Genomic DNA, 20,808 nt, shown 5'->3' with positions numbered 1-20,808 from the left:
ATTATCCCTCAGAAATTTTTTTTTATATTTGCCCTAAACTTTTTTACCCCCTCCAGAAGTCTCATTTTCAGTTCCTTGAGTCATTGCCATTATTCTCTTCAAGTAGGTTTGGAACTCTCATAAGGACCTAAGTGGGATCTGTTGGTTACACATAGAGTATAACAGCCCTGTTATGTTTGCAGTATCACGGAAGTATCAGTTTATTATCACGTGGTGACCTATTGCAATCTTTATGCATTTCCTAATGTGTTTTCATTATTTTGTTTCAGTTGTCTTTGTTGGACAGCTTTCCTTTTTCTTTTTTAAATGATTTTTTCTTTAATTTATCACTCTGACATTCAAAGAACTCTTTTCCAAATTACATGTAATAACAATAGTTTTCTCTCTCGCTTCTCTTTTTATCTTTTCTTTTGTGTTTTCTTTGTATCTTATATTCTAACCAGATATGCCATTTACTGTTCATCTTCAGAAAACACCTCTTGATCATATTTCCCCCTTAATTAGGATTCCTTCCTACCTGTCAGAGATTACACCCCACATCCCGACTTTAATCATTTCTCAAATATCAGTGGATAGTTGAGTGCTGTCTTTTTTCAGGGCATGCATCTAAATGATGAAAATTCAAAGAGAGATAAAACAGAGAACTAGGATCAGGGGACTTACTGTCTTATTTTATCTTGATAGACTACCCACCAGTATGTACAAGAGGTACTATTGTAGCACAGGCATCAAGTGCTATGGGAATTCCAAGGAAAGGATAACGGGATGAATGCTGTCTGGGATGGGATGGTTTTAGGTTAGGGTGGGACTTGTACTGTGTCTTGAAGATAAGAGTTGAGAATTAGTGAGACAGCCTACGTTTGCCTGGCCTTACGCTTCCAGTCAGAGGGGCCCCATGGGAAGAGGAAAAACCTGCCCGATGGAGAACTGGAAGAAAGAATGAAGCTCCTTAGCTCAGCACCTGCTGGGCCCCTCTGTTAGGCGTTGGGCCCTGCCAGGGTGGTCTGGGGCTGCCTAGCTGTGCCAGTGGCTGGCTGGCTGGGGAAGTCTGTCAGTTCTTGTCAGAGATCTATAGCCATTTTTCCTAAACAGCTCTGTCAGCCATAAAGGTGATATCTTGACTCTCATTTCTCTCTTGGTTGCATGTGAGCCTGGAGAAGAAGGCGGAGGACAACGTTGGTGGAGTCATAGGCACTAAACGCCAAGTAGAGGAATACTGGTGGTTAGTTTAGTGGAACAACGAGAGATAAAAGCTGGAAAAGGAGACTGGAGCCAGAGTGTGGACTTTATTTTGTAGGCTGAGGACCCATTCAAGTGCTTTTGAACACTAAGTGTATAGAGAGAGTGTCATTTTAGTACCATGAATCTGATAGTACTATATTTTATAGTACTATCAATATATGTAGTATTTATATTTACTTCAAGGCTTCTTCACTTGGGATTATGAAACTTCTGACCTTGGAAGTTCTGAGGTATATATTATGTCATGAAATACTCTGAAATCATATGCAAGACATTTTAGGGGTTATCTTCCATAAAGCGGATAAAAGCTACCGCTAAACTCCTTTGTATTGTTTGCTTATAGGACAGGGAGGAGAATGTCACCATTAAGTATGATGCTTACTGCGGATTGTTTTGTAATGCCTTTATCAGATTCTAGAAGTTTCTGTCTGTACCTCGTTTGCTAAGGCTTCTTTTAAAAATAATGAGTTGATGTTAAATTTTATCAGATATTTTTCTGCATGTATTCTGATAATCACATAGGTTTTTAGGTTTTTTTCCTTTTCATTTGTCAGTGTGGTAAATTCCATTAATGGAGTTCTAAAATTAAAACAGCTTTGCATTCTTGAGATAAAGCCAGCTTGGTCATGATGGATTATCTTTTTAATATATTGCTGAATTCACTTAGCTAATTTCTTGTTTAGGATTTTTACATTTAGTTTTATGAGACTGACCTGCAATTTTCCTTTATGGGAAAATGTGTAAATGTTTTCTGTAAGTCTTTGAATGCTCATGCACTGGGACACCTTAAAAAAAAAAAGTCACCCCCCAAATTGGAAATAAGAATACATGGTGTGTGATACATATATACATACAAACAAAAGGGTAGGAACTATAAAATGAAAGTGTTTCTCTAATCTCAGAAACCCAGTTTCAGTGGAGTCTGTTACCAGAGAGAATCTATCGCAGTCCCCCTCTTCCATAAATAATTGCATATTCTACATACTTTATTCTTTTTACTTAGTAATATATCTTAGAGATAGTTCTAGTGTAGCACATAAAGTCTTCCTCATTCTTTTCTTAATATCTCTATTGTATTGCATTATATTCCAGTATAGATAACTAGACCTTTGTTGATAAACATTTAAGCCGTTTCTCATATTTTGCTGAATATCGTTTTACCACCCCCTTTGGCATGTAGTCTTTTTTTTTTTTTTGGAATAAATTCCTACAAGTAGCGTTGTTAAAAGGGTATGTACCTTTCAAATTTTAATAAAAATAGCCGGTTTATTTTCCAAATGGGTTACATCTCTACATTCCAACACTGTATGAGTGTGCTGGACCACGGCAAATGTCTGAATGTCTTGGCCTAAGACTCATTTACCTCATACTCAACACAGGCCCCTCAGTTTCTTGGTCATGCTGGTTCCCCACATATAAGTGCATTTATTATTAACCTGGTGATCTCATAAGATTTGGCAAGCAGTGATTTCCTGCCAGAGAACCTCATGAGAACCTTGGAAACTGCTGCATTCTGAAGTAGGACTGTACAGATGAGAGGATGTTTGCAAAAATGCCAAGGTCAGGTATTGAATTCAGCCTAACTTATTCCTACCTCTTCTTTACAACCCTCCCATTCCAGGCCATAATGGAATAGCAGGAAGAAATTCAGCAAAGGCTGCCTTCTGCCTCTGTCACCCTTCTAGTGCTGATGATGAATGGAGAGGACAGAGATGAATAGATGACATGAAGTCAGCTCTTGGGGATTTGGACTCTGTCTAGGCCATTCTTACCTTGGACTGTCTTTCCCTGAGTTGAATTGACTTCTTGCGCTGGAAGCTTAGGTGTATTGAGGTGATCGACATGTGCTCTAAGAACTAGCGCTCATCTCTTGCTGAATTTGAAGTAGTTGTAGTAGTTGTATTTGTGGTGGTGGGGGAGGGCAACGTCGTGGGGGAGACTTAGCACTTCATTACCCCTATGTCATTTTCATAAACAGCAGCTCTAATGGGACCCCTGGTTGCCACCACAAACAGTGATAAAGCAGTGCCTAGGAGCCCTGGGGTATGGCCTCAGCTGAATGGGCCAGAGATCAAGGGCAGGGCAATAAGGAAGTACAGAACTTTTAATCCTCTTGTTTTTAGCTGTTAATTATCTCTTCCATTATTAACAATCATATTTAGTCTAAAGAGGAATGTATGTAAAGCACTGATACTTTGCCAAAATAGCCTCACGTTTGTATACAATATTAACCAAAACTGAAAATACTGAAGTGACAAACAAAATAAACCATCCCCTAAGAAAGACTTGGTTGGTAATATGGCATACGGGTTTTTCTTAGCTGATTTTTTCTCTGGTGATTAGGTCTCCCTTGCTCAGAAACTTCTAATATACCTGTCCCTTAAATTGACTACCAAAATAATTGGGTACCAAAATTCAAACTCTTTAGCCTGACATTTGAAACTCTTAAGTGCTAATCTGTCTCTTCTGTAATCATCTGCTTCATTACTCTTTAAAGTGCAGTCCATGGACCAACATCATCAGCATCACCTGGGAGCTTTTTTTTGGAAATGCAGTCTTAGTCCCACCCCAGATCTATTGAGCATGAACTAGAACTTAGTAAGATCACCAAGCGTTGGGACGCCCACTGCAGCTTGAGAAGCGCTCGTCTGTTTCACTCTTCTCATCTTCCCCTTTGGTCCTACCATCAGCTTAGCGGGGTTTGCTGTCATTTTCTGACCTGTTCTGCACTTCCCCAGTGGCCTGCCTTTCCTCAAATGATTCCATTTTCTTCTTCCTTCTGTCCTTTCTCCCATTATTCCAAGTTACTACGTGTCTAAAATGTGCTAAGAACTGATTTGGATAGGGGTTCACACATGATTGGAAACTGTTCTTGCCCCCTGCTGGTAGAAGCTCTCTGAGGACAGCTCAGCAGCATCAGTAGTTTTAAGTGTGCATTTCCATTGCCCCAAATCCCACTTCTAGGAGATTTTCCTAAACCAATAGTCAGAAAAGAATGTAAAGAAATACATGGAAAGTTAATCACTACAGCATTATTTGTAATAGTAAGAAATGGATAAATTTAAATTATTTTACATTCATACAGTAGGCTACTAAATATGTACTACTAAAATGAAAATGTCAGTAATATTACTGAGTAAAAAGTATTTAAAAATATACACTCAATTCCTGTACTTCAAAGGCTTATAGTTGAATAAGAGAGAGATGTAAATGAAATAATATACACGGGTGAGCGAGAGTAGGTTTACAGTTGTGAGAATGCGAAACACAGCTTATTCTTGTATTATTATTTATTAAATATTGTATTATTTATTTGTAACAACTGTAAACCTACTTTTGCCTATTCCTGTAAAAAATACAAATATAGTGATAAGGATGATGACAATGACCACAGCAGCAACTAACAACTGTTGGACATGTGTTATGTTCTGGGCTCTGTTATCTTCTTTTATCCTTTCAAAAACCTTTGGAAGTCACACTGTTGTTTCTTCCAGATGAGGAAATTATATTATTATCATACATTTTAATCTTTGCCAATGTGATGGGGTAAAAATGGTAACTTTTGTTTAATGTGTACTTCACTGATGGTTAGCGAGGTTGCTCATTTGAATTGACATTTCTCAGGTTGTTTTTACCTTCTGACTATTTTCCTTTTGGTTTCCCTTTTTCTTATTGATCGATCAGAATTTGTCATATCTTGGATACTTAAGTATATGTTGCAAACACTCTGCATCTGTGCTTCTCTTTTATCTTTGTTTATGTTGTCTTTTATCATTTGTATATACTGTTAGACTTGGCAGTTGTCATTCTTCATTTCTGGTAGTGTTTGTTTGCCCTTGGCCCTTCTCCCTAATAAACTGGAATCTTACAAGAGTTAGAAAATAATAACATTTACCAAACTTCTCCATACGTAAGAACCTGAAGGGGCTCTCCTGAATTAAGTATCTATATTCAATTGCATGAACTTTTAAATGTTGTCGACTTTGGTCACTCTGAAAATCTATTTCCTATGTTCTGAATATGTGTTTGTTGGATTTGTGTTCCAAATAAGGGGATTGTTACACTGATAATACCACCACTTCCTTATATTCTTAATTCATTTGCCCTTGTACAGATTATGTGTTCTCATTTACCCCCAAGCAAAATTAGGAATCTGTAATCAGACTCACATCAGTAGTCTTTGTTTATGAATTGATGTGAGCTATCAACCTGTTACCAGATTTTATCATATGTCTAAATAAAATGTATAGGCAGCCTCTGCCTTTCATATGTGAATCTCAGACATTTAGTTGTAATTTTATTATTTGGAACTCTGCTTTTATTTTTCCACAGAAACAAGTCAGTTACTAGGTTTCCAGCAAGCCCAAACTAGCATTCTTAGAATTAACTATTAATAATACTTAATAAAGCACTAAGAATGATTTGAACTCAACTTAAAAATATAGTTTATCAGATTATTTTTATATTCCAATTATAGATGTAAAAATGAAACAAGCCTCTAATCCTCAGATGCTCTGGTGCTCAGAGACTATGTGGTATGTAGGTGTATGTAAATGCATTAAAATTATGAGAGTGATGAAATCTCTTGGTGAGTTAGTCTTCAGTGTTCTATATTCAAGAACAAAGGTAATGTGCATTTACTCATTATTCTGTAGCTCGTGCCTCATCTGTTGGGACCTGGTGTCTGTGAGGGTGACTTGCCCTGTGTAGAGAGGGGCCCTTCCCCGTAGTTCTTGTATTGCTTGGGTCCAGAAGTGACTTTGAGGCTAATAGCATGTCTTACTCACTGCAGAGGTATAAGGCCATTGCTAATAGCAACTAACAACTCGAATATCAGTTATAAAATATCCACAATAAGCCAGAGAGCCTAACAGTATATTTTCTGGGGATTTTGGATTGTAATTTGTGTTGTAGGGATGGTGGAGGTGGCCTACAAGGAGTGGGCTTTATTCCTGCTGCCGGCTCTCCTGTTCCTTAGTGCTTTTTGAGGAGTCAGTTGTATCCCCCACAGTGCTCCAGGATAGTAGCTCTCACGCTTCAGTATGCCTAAGGGTCAGTTAGAGGCGTTAGATAAAAATTCAGGTTCTCCCACACCACTTCTGGGAAATGGATTCAGTGGGCCTGAGTAGCTCAGCAAGCTGTAGTTTACCCATAAACATCCTGGGTATTCTGTTGCAGGTTGTGCCTGGACCAGCAGAAATACTTCTCTAGCTCTGGCCCCTGAGACTCCATGGGTTGGAGCATTGTCCTGTAGACTGAAGGGTCACGAGTTTGATTCCTGGTCAGGGCATATGCCCAGGTTGCAGGTTTGGTATTTCTCTCTCTCCCTTCCTCTCTTTCTCTCCCTAAATGCAGTGAAAAAGCGTGCTTGCCTGAGGATAAAAAAAAAAGAAAGAAACACTGCTCTAGAATGTTTCATTCCTATGTTATCTTTCTCAAGTATGAATGAGAGCAAAACAATTCTTGGATCACCTGCGGCTGTGGGTGATCTGACAATTCTGTCAGGCACCTGCCAATAACCTGAGGTCCCTGATGAGGTAATTGACCAAATAGGACCTAGAAGTCCTGAAAGAATTATTTACTTTTAACCTGCTTATGTAAGCAGTTTGTTTCCAAGAAGTTTATTCATTTTGGCTTACAAGTGAATAGTTTGTGTCTATGAAAAAAGCTGAACATGTAAAATGGAAACCTTTTCATATTGTGTTTGTGTGAGCGTCCTAACAATGCTTATGTTTAAAGAATGGAGATCTTTGGAAAAACAAAGTCCAGATTGTCAGTTTGTGTATGTCTTTTACCTATAGACTTTCTTTCAAGACTTTGCTGAAGCTGCATGCTGAGAAATTATCATTGAAAAATCAGGCAGTTAATACATCTTACCTTGTCAGGACATTTTAAAGAAATGATTTTACTGGTTATTAACAGGGGTATTAAGGACCCACATAGTGTATTTCACTTTTCTTTATCATTTTAAATTAAAATAATAAATTTCATGAAAAAATTTCATCAAAACCATTGGTAGTGTTATTTGTCTGGGAATTGACTGGGAATCTTTTGTTACATTTCTATTTCGAGAAGCTTATGTTCTCTTTGGTGTCCTTCTTTGCCTTTACATGACATGCATGTTTTATAGATCCTTCTACCTCAGTGCATGCACATTTCTTCATAATAGGCATCTGCTAACAGCCAGGGATGAGGTGCTGGTCAGGATTTATGTCCTGTGGGCAGAACCAGATGCTTCCCGGGGAGGTGACCGGATTCTTGATTTTCTTTGTGATACCAAACTCATGATCATTTGGTGTTTTTCAAAGTGGGGGGGCACATGCTTGGTTGGAGATATTTTGCTTTGGTAAGATTTAGATGGATTGTATATTTTCTTATAGAAATTAGAACAATGATTATATTATTCCTACTCTTCCGTGTGCTATTTTAGCTTACATTACAGCCTGGATTTTATGACTTCCAGAATGTTTGTATTTGTCCAGAGGCACTTTCTTCCTCCCTATATGCAGGTTGGGTAAATACTTTATGAGTAGAGAAGAACGTTGGATTAATTTATTTAATCACACTCACATACCTTTTTGAAGGAGAAGAAAATTAAGGCTCATTTTCTTAACTGTAATCAAGAAAACTCTTTAGCGTGTCTTATTTGTGAGAGCCAGTCCGGGGTATTATATATGTCACTAAAATACATCGCAGCCACCCAGAGCTGACTTTCAAGTTAAGAGAAATAAAGATGTAGCCGACTAAGGGGAGGAGACACCTCCCATGATTCCCACCTTGAACTCACGTTTAACATCTGCTTTTTCTTCTTGTCAGAGTGCCAGAGAACGTGCTGTTAAAAAATGAAGAGTGGATTTAATTTTGTTTCAGAAGTTACTGGCACCTTTGACATAACTAAAGATGCTTTTGTATTTTGCAAAGCTTAAATCTAGGTGAATCAGGCTGATACTTAGTTTATGTAATTTCTTTGTGATGTTTCTGCCAAGGTTTTTCTGAAGTTACTGAGTTTATAAGGACTCAGCAAAACTATTTACAAACACTAACTGTGATCCTGTTGTCTCCACTTTACTTGTTTTGAAGTTTTCTTAGTACCTAACCTTCCTCCTGTTTTTCAAATCTATAGAGGAGCATCTGTGAATGCTACTGATTCAGTCTGGTTGATTTCCTCAGAGGGATCCTGATTACGCTGGGCTGACTTTTCAAGTTCTCAGTGGCATTTGTCTTCCTTCCCCTAGCCCGACTTAAATCCTCAGGGCGTCCTGCACTTTGAGAGCTCCAGCCTCCTGAGAAAGAGCCCAGAGTCTGTAGCAAGTAAGATGTATTCAAAGGCTTAAAAAGGTGTGCTTTTCTTTTTAAAATCAGTGTCTTTATATTGTCCACTTCATTTAAGAGTTTAACATTATCAGAAGTACAGAGATCCAAAGCCTGAGGACAGCGGAAAGCTAGGCAGTAGACGGACTTAAATCAGACCCAAATCCCTTGGTCTGTGCGGTCGCTGGCACATGCTCACCCAGATGTCATTACTGATTGTCAAATGGGAGGAAAGGCAGAGGGTATATTGTGAACCAATACTGTTTGGTTGATAATTTTCTTTTTACTCGATTTTTTTTTTAAGATTTTATTTATTGATATTTAGAGAGATGGGAAGGGAGGGAGAAAGAGAGGGAGAGAAACATCGATCAGTTGCCTCTTGCATGCACCCTGACCAGGGATTGAACCCACAGACCAGGCAAGGGCCCTGAATGGGAATCTAACCCACAACCTTTCGCTTTGTGGAATGAAGCCCAACCCACTGAACCACACTGGTCAAGGTGGCTTGCTCATTTTCTTTTAAATGCTTTCTTCGAAGCTTTCCAACATTTTAGTGACTTGGTGCCACAGTGAAGGAAGGAGCTGTGAGGAAAACTGAATCCCTTAGTCTTACATTTGTTTTATGGGAGGCGTTGTTACAAAGGAATGTTTATTGTCCTAGTTTCCAAGCCCCTAACTTTCTACATCAATCTCCAAAAAATAAAAAATAAATAAAGCCGCTCTCACTATTTGTAATAAGTCACACTGTATTGTGAATTCAGAGCCTTGCCCAGGGCATGCACAGTTCCTTGATCAAATCTTCCCATTGATCAGAAGACAACGAAACTGTCTCCAAGATGCAGATTACCAAGGGAAGAGCCCTTTGAGTCAGCCCAAGGCTTGCTTCTGTGTCCTTTCCCCTGACTTCACATGCGTGGCACTGGGAGGCAGCTGGCAGCTGGGTCTCTGCTCTGGACCCCCTGCCATGCCCATGCGGCTGAAGCTGCAGATCCCTGCTTGCCCTGTCCCAGGGGGGTGTGCTTTCAGGAAATGGGCTGAGTGAATAGACAGCATCTGGAGGAAAGATGAGAATGGACCTCCAGGGGCTTTTAAAAAGGCCATGAATTCAGCTCTTGTCTTTGTGCTCACACGGTTGGAAAAGGCTGGCAGCCGGGCTGGATGAGCAGAGAGGGGCTAAATTCCCGAGTCTGTTGCCCGCATCCTCTTCCTCGGCCTTGTTGTCCCGTTTCCTGCTCTGCCCTTTGGTTTCCATGCTGTTTCTAACCTTTAAAAGGCAAAGATTGGGTCTTTCTGCTGCCCCACTGGTCTCCTGGCTGTTGTTGGCCTCTTCTGCTCTTGAGAGGTTCTCTGTCCCAGTTGTACTTGGTGCCGTTACTGGCTTTCAGATTATCTACCCAGTTAGCCTGTCAAGGGAGTAGGGGCTGGCTGTAGGGGATTGTAAATTACAGGGACCAACCCCTTCTTCTCAAACACCAGTGTTCTTCACACATGTTTATATGCAGGCATATGTCAAATACGTTTTTAAAGGGAAAAATGCTGCACATGACGGGATTTGACTTTCTCTCTTTGTAGCCTGAAGGAATAGATGGTTTTGTTTGTTTCTCAGCAATACAATTTTTTAAATTATAGTGGAAGAGCAAAGTATATTTCTTTAAAAATATTTTTTAGAGCAAAGTGTATTTGGATGAAGTACAATAACAAGGAACAGCACAGGTGGAATAACAACCAATCATTAAATCTTGTGATTATTTCACTAACAACGCACTCATTTATACCTGGAAACAGCAGAAGCACCCTTATAGAAAAGATATTCATGTGAACTCATGGAGTCTTACTAGATGTAGAAGTAAACATAGATATAAAAGTGTGTATACATACATTGGAATGTAAATTTCTTTGTGTGTCTGTGTTAGTTTCCGATGGCTGCTATAACAGCACACACACTTGGTGGCTTAAAACAACAGAAGTGTATTCCCTTGTAGTTCTGGAGGCCGGTTGACTCAAATGGGTGCTGGAGGCTCAAGTCAAGGCGCCGGTGGGGCAGTGCTGCCGCTGGAGGCTCGGAGGGAGGCTCAGCCTCTTGACCAATGCTCCTCGCATCCCGCAACTCTGGGCCCCTTTCTCCGTCTCACAGCGATAGCGTCTTTTCTCTCTGCTGTCCTCTGACTTTCCTTTTTTCTGTCTCAGGTTTTATCCCACCCAGGTAGTCAGGATAATTTCATATCAAGAAACTTAATCACATCTTCAAAGTCTGCCATATAAAACACATTCACAGGCTTTAGTGATTAGGATGCGGACATTTTGGGAGGCCTTCATTCAGCTTACAGCAAGTGTGCATGTGTGTGTGCATGCGGGCACGTACATATGTGTCCATGTGTGTGTCTGTTTTAAATTCTTTAGCTCTGTCCCTTGAGTTGGTCTGTGACTAGGTATCCCCCGTCCTCCCCGCAACAAATAAAAATGAGCGCACTCAGTCACCCAGTGTCTGGTTTTTGTATCTAAATCCTAAATAGTATTATTCACTAAAAGGGACCAAATTTTTATTTTATTTTATTTAAAATTTTTAAGAAATGGCTGATTCCAGAGAGAAGAGGCCTGAAACATCCTACTGTACCAGAAAGTAAAGAAGGCTCAGAGAATAATGGGGACATATCAAAAAGACACAGAAGCCAACTAGAGAGAGCTTCCACTGGCCAAAGCTGGGCGTTTTGGACATTGAAATAAATAATAAAAGTAGTGGAGTACAACCCCTTGGATAAAACAGTAAATTCAGCCCACATTGATAAAATAAGCTTATAATCTGAAAGTTCGATGAGGAACAGGATGTTTACAGTTTCTAAGTGTCTTTCCACAACATACTAGTTAATGACAAAGAAAAAGTTGAAGCTGACACTGGAGAAGCCTGGCTAATCAAAGTGACTATGCTCAGTAATGGGACAAATTGTAGTCCTTTGCTTCTAAATAGGATGCAAAGAGAACACTATCAGTTCTGTGATATTCCTGTCAAAGAGTCCTAATCTGAATTTAATTATGAAGAAATGAAATGACAAACCCAAGATGAGAACATTCTACTAAGTGGACTGAAATTTTCAAAGCACGTAATAGTCAAGAACATTAAGGAATATAATGTAATAGTGGGATCTGAATAGCCAGTGGGAAGTTCTGAGCTTCACTGTAGGAGGATCTGGTTAGGCTGTTTATTAGTGGGTCCCTGATTTAATTATTTAGGTCTCCATAGGCTGGTTGCATTATGCAGAGAAGGCTCTTCAGATCTCCTCCCAGCAGGGTATAGTCTAGGGTGCATTCCCTAGTCCAGGTTGGGGGAGTCTGAGCATCTCAACATCCAGCCAGCAAATCCCCGTGTCCACTTTGGCATCCTGTGTTCATTGTACCTGGTGTCCCCCAGGCCAGAGGTGCTCTTTGGAAAATCTCTCCAGTGAATAAAGCTTTATTCTTGTGCCTGGGTTGGGGAGGTACAGTTACCTAATGAAGTAGAGGTAGGGATCTAGGGATCTAACTGCTTGATAACCATTCCTTTTCACCAGTCCTACTTGTTCTAGCCACTCCTCTCACCATGTACCCCCTTTCCTGGCCTTTGAGTGTTCTGTGATGTGACTTGGAGTGGTTCTGTTCCCTTTTTACCGAACTTAAATTACCTGTCATCTTAAACAACTTCCCATTTATGCCTAACTCTTTCAGCTTCCTGAACATATTACTTTGCCAAACTGGGTAACTTAGTCAGAGCAAAAACAACTTTCTCACAGATCTGGAGGCTAGAAGTCCAAGATCAAGGTGTCAGTAGGGCTTGTTTCTTCCGAAGCTTCCCTCCTTGGCTTGCAGATGGCTGCCTTCTCACTGTTTCCTCATGTGGTCTTCCTTCTGTGCATCCGTGTCCTCGTCTCTTTTTCTTATAAGGGCACTAGTCATATTGGATTAGGGCCCTCCTAATGAACCTGCAGACTCTGTCTCCAGATAGCAAGTCACATCGAAGGTGCTGGGGCTCAGGACTTCAACATAGGCATTTTGGGGGACACATTTCAGCCTGTAACACCATGGCCTTTTGTGGCATTAGCACTAAAAGCTTCTAGGCCCTGCCTGCACTTAACGCTGGCATGTGCAGCGCCCTGTTTCCATGGGCCCGGGCAGTAGGAGCAGATGGGGTTGAACAGGATGTGGAGTGTGAATGTTGGCATCAAGTGTTGGTTTTGAGTGAGTTGTGAAATATTTTTACAGTCTTTCATTAGGCTTTTAATGTTCTCTGGCCTAAAGCACTTTATGATACTCAACTCTGATGGACTAGGAGGCTCTCACATCCTCTGAACATCATACTGGACTTGAAATGAAAAGGAAACAAAGGAGCGTGCCACCCTCCCCAAACTCCACTCTCAACCCCTCTCTCCGCCACACCCTCCTCTGACCCTATTATTCCCCTCCCAAATCTGCTTTCTTTTAATATTTGCTTGCTGCGGTTTTCTGCCTTCTCCTGATTTTTTGTAGCTGGAAGGAATTCTTTTACATCAATAGCATTTTTCATGAGTCTAAAATTGGTGATTATAATCAGTAACATGTTGAGAGTTGGATAATGCAAGTGCAAATTCTTCGTATATTTGAAAAGCCACATAAAATGTAAGGGTGAGATTTTATTTGTCCTGTTCTTCATTTTTTTAAAATCCTCATCCAAGGACATATTTATTGATTTTAGAGAAAGAGGAAGGGAGAAAGAAACGATGTGATACAGAAACATTGATCAGTTGCCTCCCATATGTGCCATGATGGGGATCAAACCTACAACCTAGGCATGTGCCCTGACCGTGATTTGAACCTGCAGCCTTTGGTGTACGGGACGATGCTCCAACCAGCTAAGCTCTCTGGCCAGGGCTCTCCTGTCCATGTAATGGTTGACCTGCTCTTTAAGTGCAGGCATGTTTTGGTGATCATGTCATTGTAACTTTAGCACAAGGAAAAGATTTGTGTTATTACTTCTTAATGAAAGATCCGTGCTGGTGGTTCCAAAGTGTGAAGAATCTTCATGCTTCAGAACTAGAAGGTACCTTACAGATAAATTGGAATAGCACTCTTTATCAATAGGGACGCTGACGTCCAAAGGCTGAACATTAGTGTGTGACTGAGTGGAAGTCCCAGCTGGGATTTATATCCGGATCATCTGACAGTCCATTTGCTAATGTTACTTCATATTTCATATTTATTAATGATATTTATGTTTCTAAAATGACTGTGATAAAACAAATGACTTTATTTTATTCAATTAGTAATACAGAAGGAAAAAATAGTGCTGAATTATATGGGCCTTCTATCAAGCTGTTTCAAAAAGGATTTTGCAAAGACCTGCAAAAATTACAGAGATGAATGAAGATTTATAACCCTTGGCATGGGGAGAGGATACATCAGCGGGGCTCTCAGCTTTAAGAATAATTCACTTGAGCAGAATGCATTTTCTTTCACTAGGCAAGTCAGAGAATGTTAATGCTTGATTGGTCCTGAATCACAATTAGGGTCCCCCACAATTGGCATAATATGGAATACTTATTAGAGTGGAGCCCTTTAGTACACTTGACTCCTGGTTAGAGCATCCCCTACAAGTTTCTCTTTTCTGAGAGTCTGAATATGCTCTGGTTACTGCTACACTTTCCAGTTTCAGCACAATATGCTCTATGGACCAGCATCGCCTGGGAACTTTTTAGTAATGAAGAGTCTCTGGCCCCACCCAGACCTGCTCAATCTATAGTTTAACAAGATTCCCAGGTGACTCACATATACAGTAAAGTATGGAAAACATTGGTCTAGAGCAGTGGGTCACAGAAGTGGGTCTCTGAACCAGCAGCATTATCCTCACCCGCGAAATTGCTAGAAGATGCAAATTCTCAGGCCAAATATCCGATACCCACTGAATCGGAAACTCTGGGTCGGTCCCCTGGGTGTGTTTTAACAAGCCCTGGAGGTGAGGCTCATTCATGCTAAACTTTGACAACCACCCTAGAGCAGTGTGTTTCCAATAGTTTTGATCACAACTCTTGGGGAGAAATACATTTTATTCATGACCCAGTGCACATACACACAAACACAAACACATACACACACTTAGAAGTTTTATAAAACAATGCTTATCTTACTATGTGCTTTTTATTCTGTTTTTTTGTTTGTTTGTTTTCAGTTTTATTCTGGGGTGTGTGTGTGTGTGTGTGTGTAAACTTATGTAAAAGTCTGGTCATGACCCACACAACTGATTACACAAGCCACTAATGGGTCATGACCTGCAGCTTGAGACCCAATGTTCTTGAATAGAGTCTCTTAATCTACTTTTGTGCTGTGGCCCCTTTTGATAGCCTGGTCCTGGTAAAGCTCTGGATCTCTTGTCAGAATAATGCCTTTTAAGTGCCTGCAATAATATACATGGGTCTAGTAACTACTATCATTTCAAAGTAGGTATGAGTATAAATGATTGTTCAAAATGCCTGCAGTAACTTACGTGATGTGAAAGTGGCTATGATTTCTATTGGTGACAAAGTTAGAGTTACTCATGATAATACTGTGGTTTGTTGGGTACATTTATATTTGAAAAAAATGCTAAGTTGCAGCTTAAGGTAAGTGAAAGTAAAGATGAATTTTTTTCCCCTATCTAACTTCAGAATTCCAGAGTTCTGCTGATAGGCTCCCATGGAACTGAGGTTAAAAACCTTTGCCCCAGAGAAACCTTTCTCTAGAGAATTGTTCTCAGGCTCGAGGTTGAGACTGTATACCAGAAATTTAACTTCCTGAAATTTCTTAAAACTGGTGCTTCATCAATGGCATCTTTTTTTCCCCCCAGCACCATAGTAATGGACTTTTCTTTAGGATTTTTTTCCCTTTTACTGAGCCCTTGGGAAATCACCTGAAAGTCCAAATTCATGCTATTCCTAATTTTCCTTCTCTCTCCCCCTTCTTATTCCATGTTCCCTGTTGCTCAAGCCAGATTCTTGGGAGTCATTCTCCAGGTCGTGGGTTCAGGGTTCAGGATACGAATCCGGGATCCACAATTTACTGGCTGTGTAACCTTGGATAAATGACTTACCCGCGTGTTGTCTCCTTTTCTCCCCCTGTGAGACTGGGGTGTTAGTAGTGCCCACCTGAGAGGATTATTCTGGGCAGTTAGTGAGAGAGCCCATGTATCTCATTAGAACAGTGCCTGGCCTGGAGTAAGTGGTTAGTAATTACTATTTCTTATATTTGTCCTTGATTTCCTCCCTTCCTTCATTCCTTAAATTCACTTTATCAGAAAATTAATGTAGCTTCTCCCTACAAAATATATTTCAAATTCATCTACTTCTATTTCCCTGGCCATACTCTCTCACTTGGACCCCTGACTGATGTGTCTGCTTCCTCTTGATTCACTCCAATCCTTTGCCCCTATAACAATTTTGTAATCTTTTAAAAGTGTAAATGGTCTTTTAAAAATGTTAAGGAACTACTGTATGTTTAAAACCCTTTGGATCTTTGCATCAGACCTTTCCTTGACCCACAGACCCTGTGCGGTGGGCCCCTGCCGCCCCTCCAGTGTGGCAGCCTGCTGTGCGCGCTCCTGGTCAGCCTCCCACTTGCCCATTCACCTGCTATTGGGTGGCTGCACTGGCCTTCTCTCAGCTGTTAGAGTAGCCTAGTTCTTTTATACTTCAAGGCCATTGAGTAGGTCCCGCCTTCTGCTTAGATGGATGTTTCTGTCCTTCCCCAGCCTCTCACCCTTCTTGACTCTGCAGGTATTAGCTCCTCAGAGAGCTGCCCCTAACTACCCTACCTAAATTAGGGCACCGAGTTCCTCTTTTACCAGCCTGAAGCTCTCTAAACACATCCACAAACTCACATTTCCTCTCTGTTGGGGAAAAGGATAATTAACAACCTGTGATTATCAAGCATGTAACTTCAAGAGGAATGTTTCCCTTTTCCAGAAAGAAACATTTTACACATTAGGAACATGAAGTGATCGTAGAGCTATTTCAAGAAATTGCTAATCTCAAAATTGTCCAAGCTAGGTCTTTGATTTCTGTATGCAGGAACAAAGAGAGGCCTACCCACTGAGTGTCAGCAGTGTAGTGATGGAGTCCACCATGACCCAGTCACGGCCTTCTTACTACTGCCAACCAAGGATATAAAAGGTGCCATAAAGTTTCCCTCTTTGAGGTAGTTGTCTGGTTACTGATGAAACTCTTCATATTCCTCTCTCCTAAAGTGAATGGTCATTTGCCGCTCAGACACGGGAAAGATGTCTCATTGAATTAAAGGGTAGAAACCAGTGTGAGTAATGTCTGGATCCGAATGACTCCTTGATTAGATGAAGTCAACTTTGTGTTTTGAAATTTCTACTTTATTACTTATTTTTAATTAATCCTAGGCCAGAGAAGGCAGGCACTCCTGATTTTCATTAGTTGCCTAAAGCAATGAAGAAGAAAGTTGTAGGAACTTAGAATCACGATGTGAACCACTTTTACAAACACTTTTGTGGTTTTTCTTTCAAGTAAGCTACTTGAAATAAGCCAAGCAGCAAAAGACAAATACCATATGATCTTAAGTGTAACAGGAATCTAATGAACAAAACAAACAAATAAGCAAAATAGAACCAGAGGCATGGAAACAAGGAATAAGACTGACAGTGGCCAGGTTTTGGGTTTTGGTGGGGGGGGGGCGGAGGGGAGAAGCGGGAAAGAAGGGGAAGGGGCTAGTCAAGGAACTGGTATAAAGGACCCATGGACATGGACAGCAGGGAGGGGATTGACTGTGGGAGGGGGAGGGGGCGGGGCAGGGGAGAGCAAGAGGGTGGATTGAGACAATCATAATAGAACAACAATATACAAAAAGAAAGAAAAGTAAAAAGAATTCCAAAGGACACTGGGACAGATGCTCAAATTTAGCACAGTTAGTATGAATGGGATGCCTGGCACTTCTGTGGGGTTCCTGATTAAATAAAAATGTGATCACTTTTGGGGAAAGATTCCTTTTTGATGGCACACTTTAGCAGATTCTACACATAGCAGAAACATTCCTGCTGTGGGCTGTGCGTAATGGCAATCATTTGGAAAATGATGTGTCTAAAGTTAAATACAGTTTCCTCATTGTAAAAAGTAAGGTAAACCTAATTAAAAAAAAAAAATTCTACCATAATTCTGCTTGCCAACGCAGCCGAACTTTTCCTATTTTTCTTATTCCTCTACACATGTTCATATGTTTCTCTTTTTAAATATAGCTATAATCTTGCAGTCAGCATCTTGTATTTTGATTTTTGTCAGGGTTTTTTTTTCACATTTCTTTTTTGATGGCTGTATACCACTCCATCGAGTCATAATTGCTTAGCCAACTTCTTGCTGGTTGGTTCGCTTTATGATATATTTTTAATTATGCCTTTGTTTTGTTCTGATTTTGCAGGCAGAGACATTTGTTTGGGGTAACAATGCATCAGCACATTCCCAGAGTGTTGCCAAGGCCAAATATGAATTTTTATTTGGCAGATCTGAAGAGAAAACTCCAGATACGAGTAAGTGTTTCCCTGCCCTTCTCCTTCCGGTCACAGATATGGAGTGGTACTGAAATTGCAATCTCAGGAGCTGAGAATTCTTCAAACTACGAACCTGCTTGAAATCACCTATAAGATTCACATCCTGTATTTCTGAATTCTACATCTTGGGAAGACTGTTTTGATGAATAATTAAAGCAGACATGTTTCACAGAAGTAGAAAGGCAGCATGCGAGTGAAATGTGGAGAAAAAGTAGATGATAAAGGGAATGTTAGCATATATTAGGAATTAGGAAAGGGGTGTTGCATGTGGTTAGGAGCCTGGGCTCTGAATAAACTTCCTAAATTTGAAATCTGGCCTTGTAACTTGTTAGGTGTGTGACCTTGAATAAGTTATCTAATCTGTTTGTGGCTTAGTTTTCAATCTGAAAATGAGATTATAGTGATACATGTTTCAGAATTCTTTTGAGGATTAAGTAAATTGATGTGTAAGGATCTCAGAACCACGCTCTGCGTGTAACAACTGCTGTGAAAGTGTTTGCTGCTGTTGTTATCATCACCATCATATCCCTGACCTTGGAAGTTGACATTTGGAAGTACAGACGTGACTTCCTTCACTATCTGAGACAGCTTTCTGTTTTGGGTAGGCAAGGAATCTGACCTAATGTAGTTGTTTTTCAGTTGAAAAGGTCAAATAATAACTAGACATTTTTGACATATATTAGGTGAGATTATTTAGTGGACCCCATGATATCTGGGTATATCAAGAATGCAGTATATATGCAGCCATTTAGTAAATTCCTTTTACCTTAATAATGAATACTTATTAGATATTTCAATAGCCCTGGCTGGTTTGGCTCAGTGGATTGAGTGTCGGCCTGCGAGCTAGGTGTCGCTGGTTCGATCTTCCAGTCAGGGCACATCAGAGAAGGAAAACTCTGACTCCAAAAAACCTCCGCTGCCTTGCGGCATACCTCTTCAGGGGAAAGGCTAAGGGAGTAAACCCCGACAGAAAATCCGGAGCCGGAGTCCCTAAGGCGGTTTGACGTTGTAGTCAACACCGGCAACTCCTGCGGCGCACCTGAAGCCAAGCTGTATTGACTCCGTCTTTCCCTTGGACCCTTCAGCTGCGAAGAGAGGGGGGGTCTGCTGCATGGGCAACAGCAGACCCTCCATATCACCCTGCCCAGGCTCTGTAGCTTCAGCTTCACTGGAGAGGACACTCCAGCGTCATCGCAAGATGTCGATTCAACACGGGAGGAGACAGATACCGTGTCACTCCCGAGTTGGACTGCACAGCCATTCTCGGCGGTGCAGATAGACTCTTAAGAAGCTACACCATCGTCTCTCGAGACGGACGGCTGCCTCCATTAGATATTTCAATAATTGGAGACTGTTAATAACGTTTAAAACAGCTAGGTTACTTTTAAAACATCATTCTGCTTTTATAACGGGTCCTAATTTGCTGTTTATCCTGTAGCATAAATACCTAACTGTTCTGGGCTCTAGGTTTGGGGCACTTACTCATCTGTACCCTGTTTTCAGGGCGGGAATACTGATTATAGTCACTCCAATACTGTCTAAAACACCTTCTTGGCATAGCCTTAACTTTGAATACCACATTGTGATTTTGTGCTGATTAAGCTTTTTTTTTTTAATTTGATAAAACATGATTTTTACTTTGCTTTGTAAACCAAATGCCTACATAATCATCTGACTTATTGGTGGGTGTGTTTGATTCTTCTTTACTCATAGTTTTAAGTAGCTTTCCCTGTGTACCTGAGGCAAATAAATACATTTTAAACCTCCTGTTTCTTATTTGCCTTGGTAAAAATGATTGGTAGTATTTATTTAGTGTGATGTTATTTGGCAGGTGTGAAAGTATGCATGCATTTACTGAGCAAATATATTTAATGGGCACTTACTATGTGCTGGGCACTGTGAGGGTGCAAAGAAGTAGAAGAGGCAGTTCTAGCCTTACAGTGGCTTATCCTTTGGTCAGGGAGAACTGTGTCTGTCAGTGACTGAAGGAAGGGAACGATCACTTTCCACTGTGCTGTGGTGGCTTCATGGAGGAGGCGGAAGTTGAACTTGTTCTTAGTAACTAGGATTCTGATTAATAGAGTTTTGGGACAGGGCATGGTATGAGCAAAGGTATGATAGCAGAAAATATCAGTTGTTTGAGGAGCAGGGAGGGGACTAGCCTGGTTGGTTAGTAAAGCATATCAGTGAGAGATAACTTCAGAAAGCTAACCATTGCAAAAGGTGCAGGATCTTGGAGGGCCTCCTAAGACAGGGTAAAAAATTTGTACTTTATCCAGGTATGCAAAAAAGGAGGCACCAAGTACTGTTTCAGATAGCTAAATCAAGGTGGAGCAACAGATGCTATTGCTTACCACAGGAGGGTAAAAGATGCAGGTTTTTATTGACTTTTGGAAAAGTCGTCTTTTCTTATCTTCACAAAGAAATGATGTCATATTATTATTATTATTTCAAAAATACTCTTGATGTTTATTTAGACCATTCATCTGTCATCGAAACACTGCCCAAACTCAGAAGACCACAGGCAAAGGTAGCAGATTGAGAAGGATCATGTTTCTGTTTGAATTTGATTGATAAACTGCCTTAGTGCTCCAGAAACATCCCACTGGAGAAATGGAAATGCTGACAGTGACTTTAGAACACATCTCTAGTAAAATGCAGGTGGCATCACCTGCGATCAGTGAAGTCATTTGGGTCATGATCCCAGTTAGGCC

At 40.5% G+C, this 20,808-nt stretch overlaps 1 protein-coding gene across 2 annotated transcripts in view; it reads left to right on the top strand.

Moving 5' to 3' along the window:
• PSD3 (pleckstrin and Sec7 domain containing 3) overlaps positions 1-20,808 on the top strand; it is a 458,929-nt gene that overhangs the window by 112,394 nt on the left and 325,727 nt on the right. For both annotated transcript variants that reach the window (XM_090258695.1, XM_090258696.1), the window contains exon 2: positions 17,965-18,073. In XM_090258695.1, the coding sequence (XP_090114821.1) occupies positions 17,965-18,073 (109 nt within the window). The remainder of the gene's footprint in view (positions 1-17,964; positions 18,074-20,808) is intronic.

This window comes from Furipterus horrens, unplaced genomic scaffold (genome assembly GCF_987537825.1).
Source record: "Furipterus horrens unplaced genomic scaffold, mFurHor1.1.pri manual_scaffold_12, whole genome shotgun sequence".
Classification (NCBI taxonomy): Eukaryota; Metazoa; Chordata; class Mammalia; order Chiroptera; family Furipteridae; genus Furipterus; species Furipterus horrens.
The sequence above is the reverse complement of the archived record's forward strand: the minus strand, read 5'-3'. Positions and strand labels throughout refer to the sequence as shown.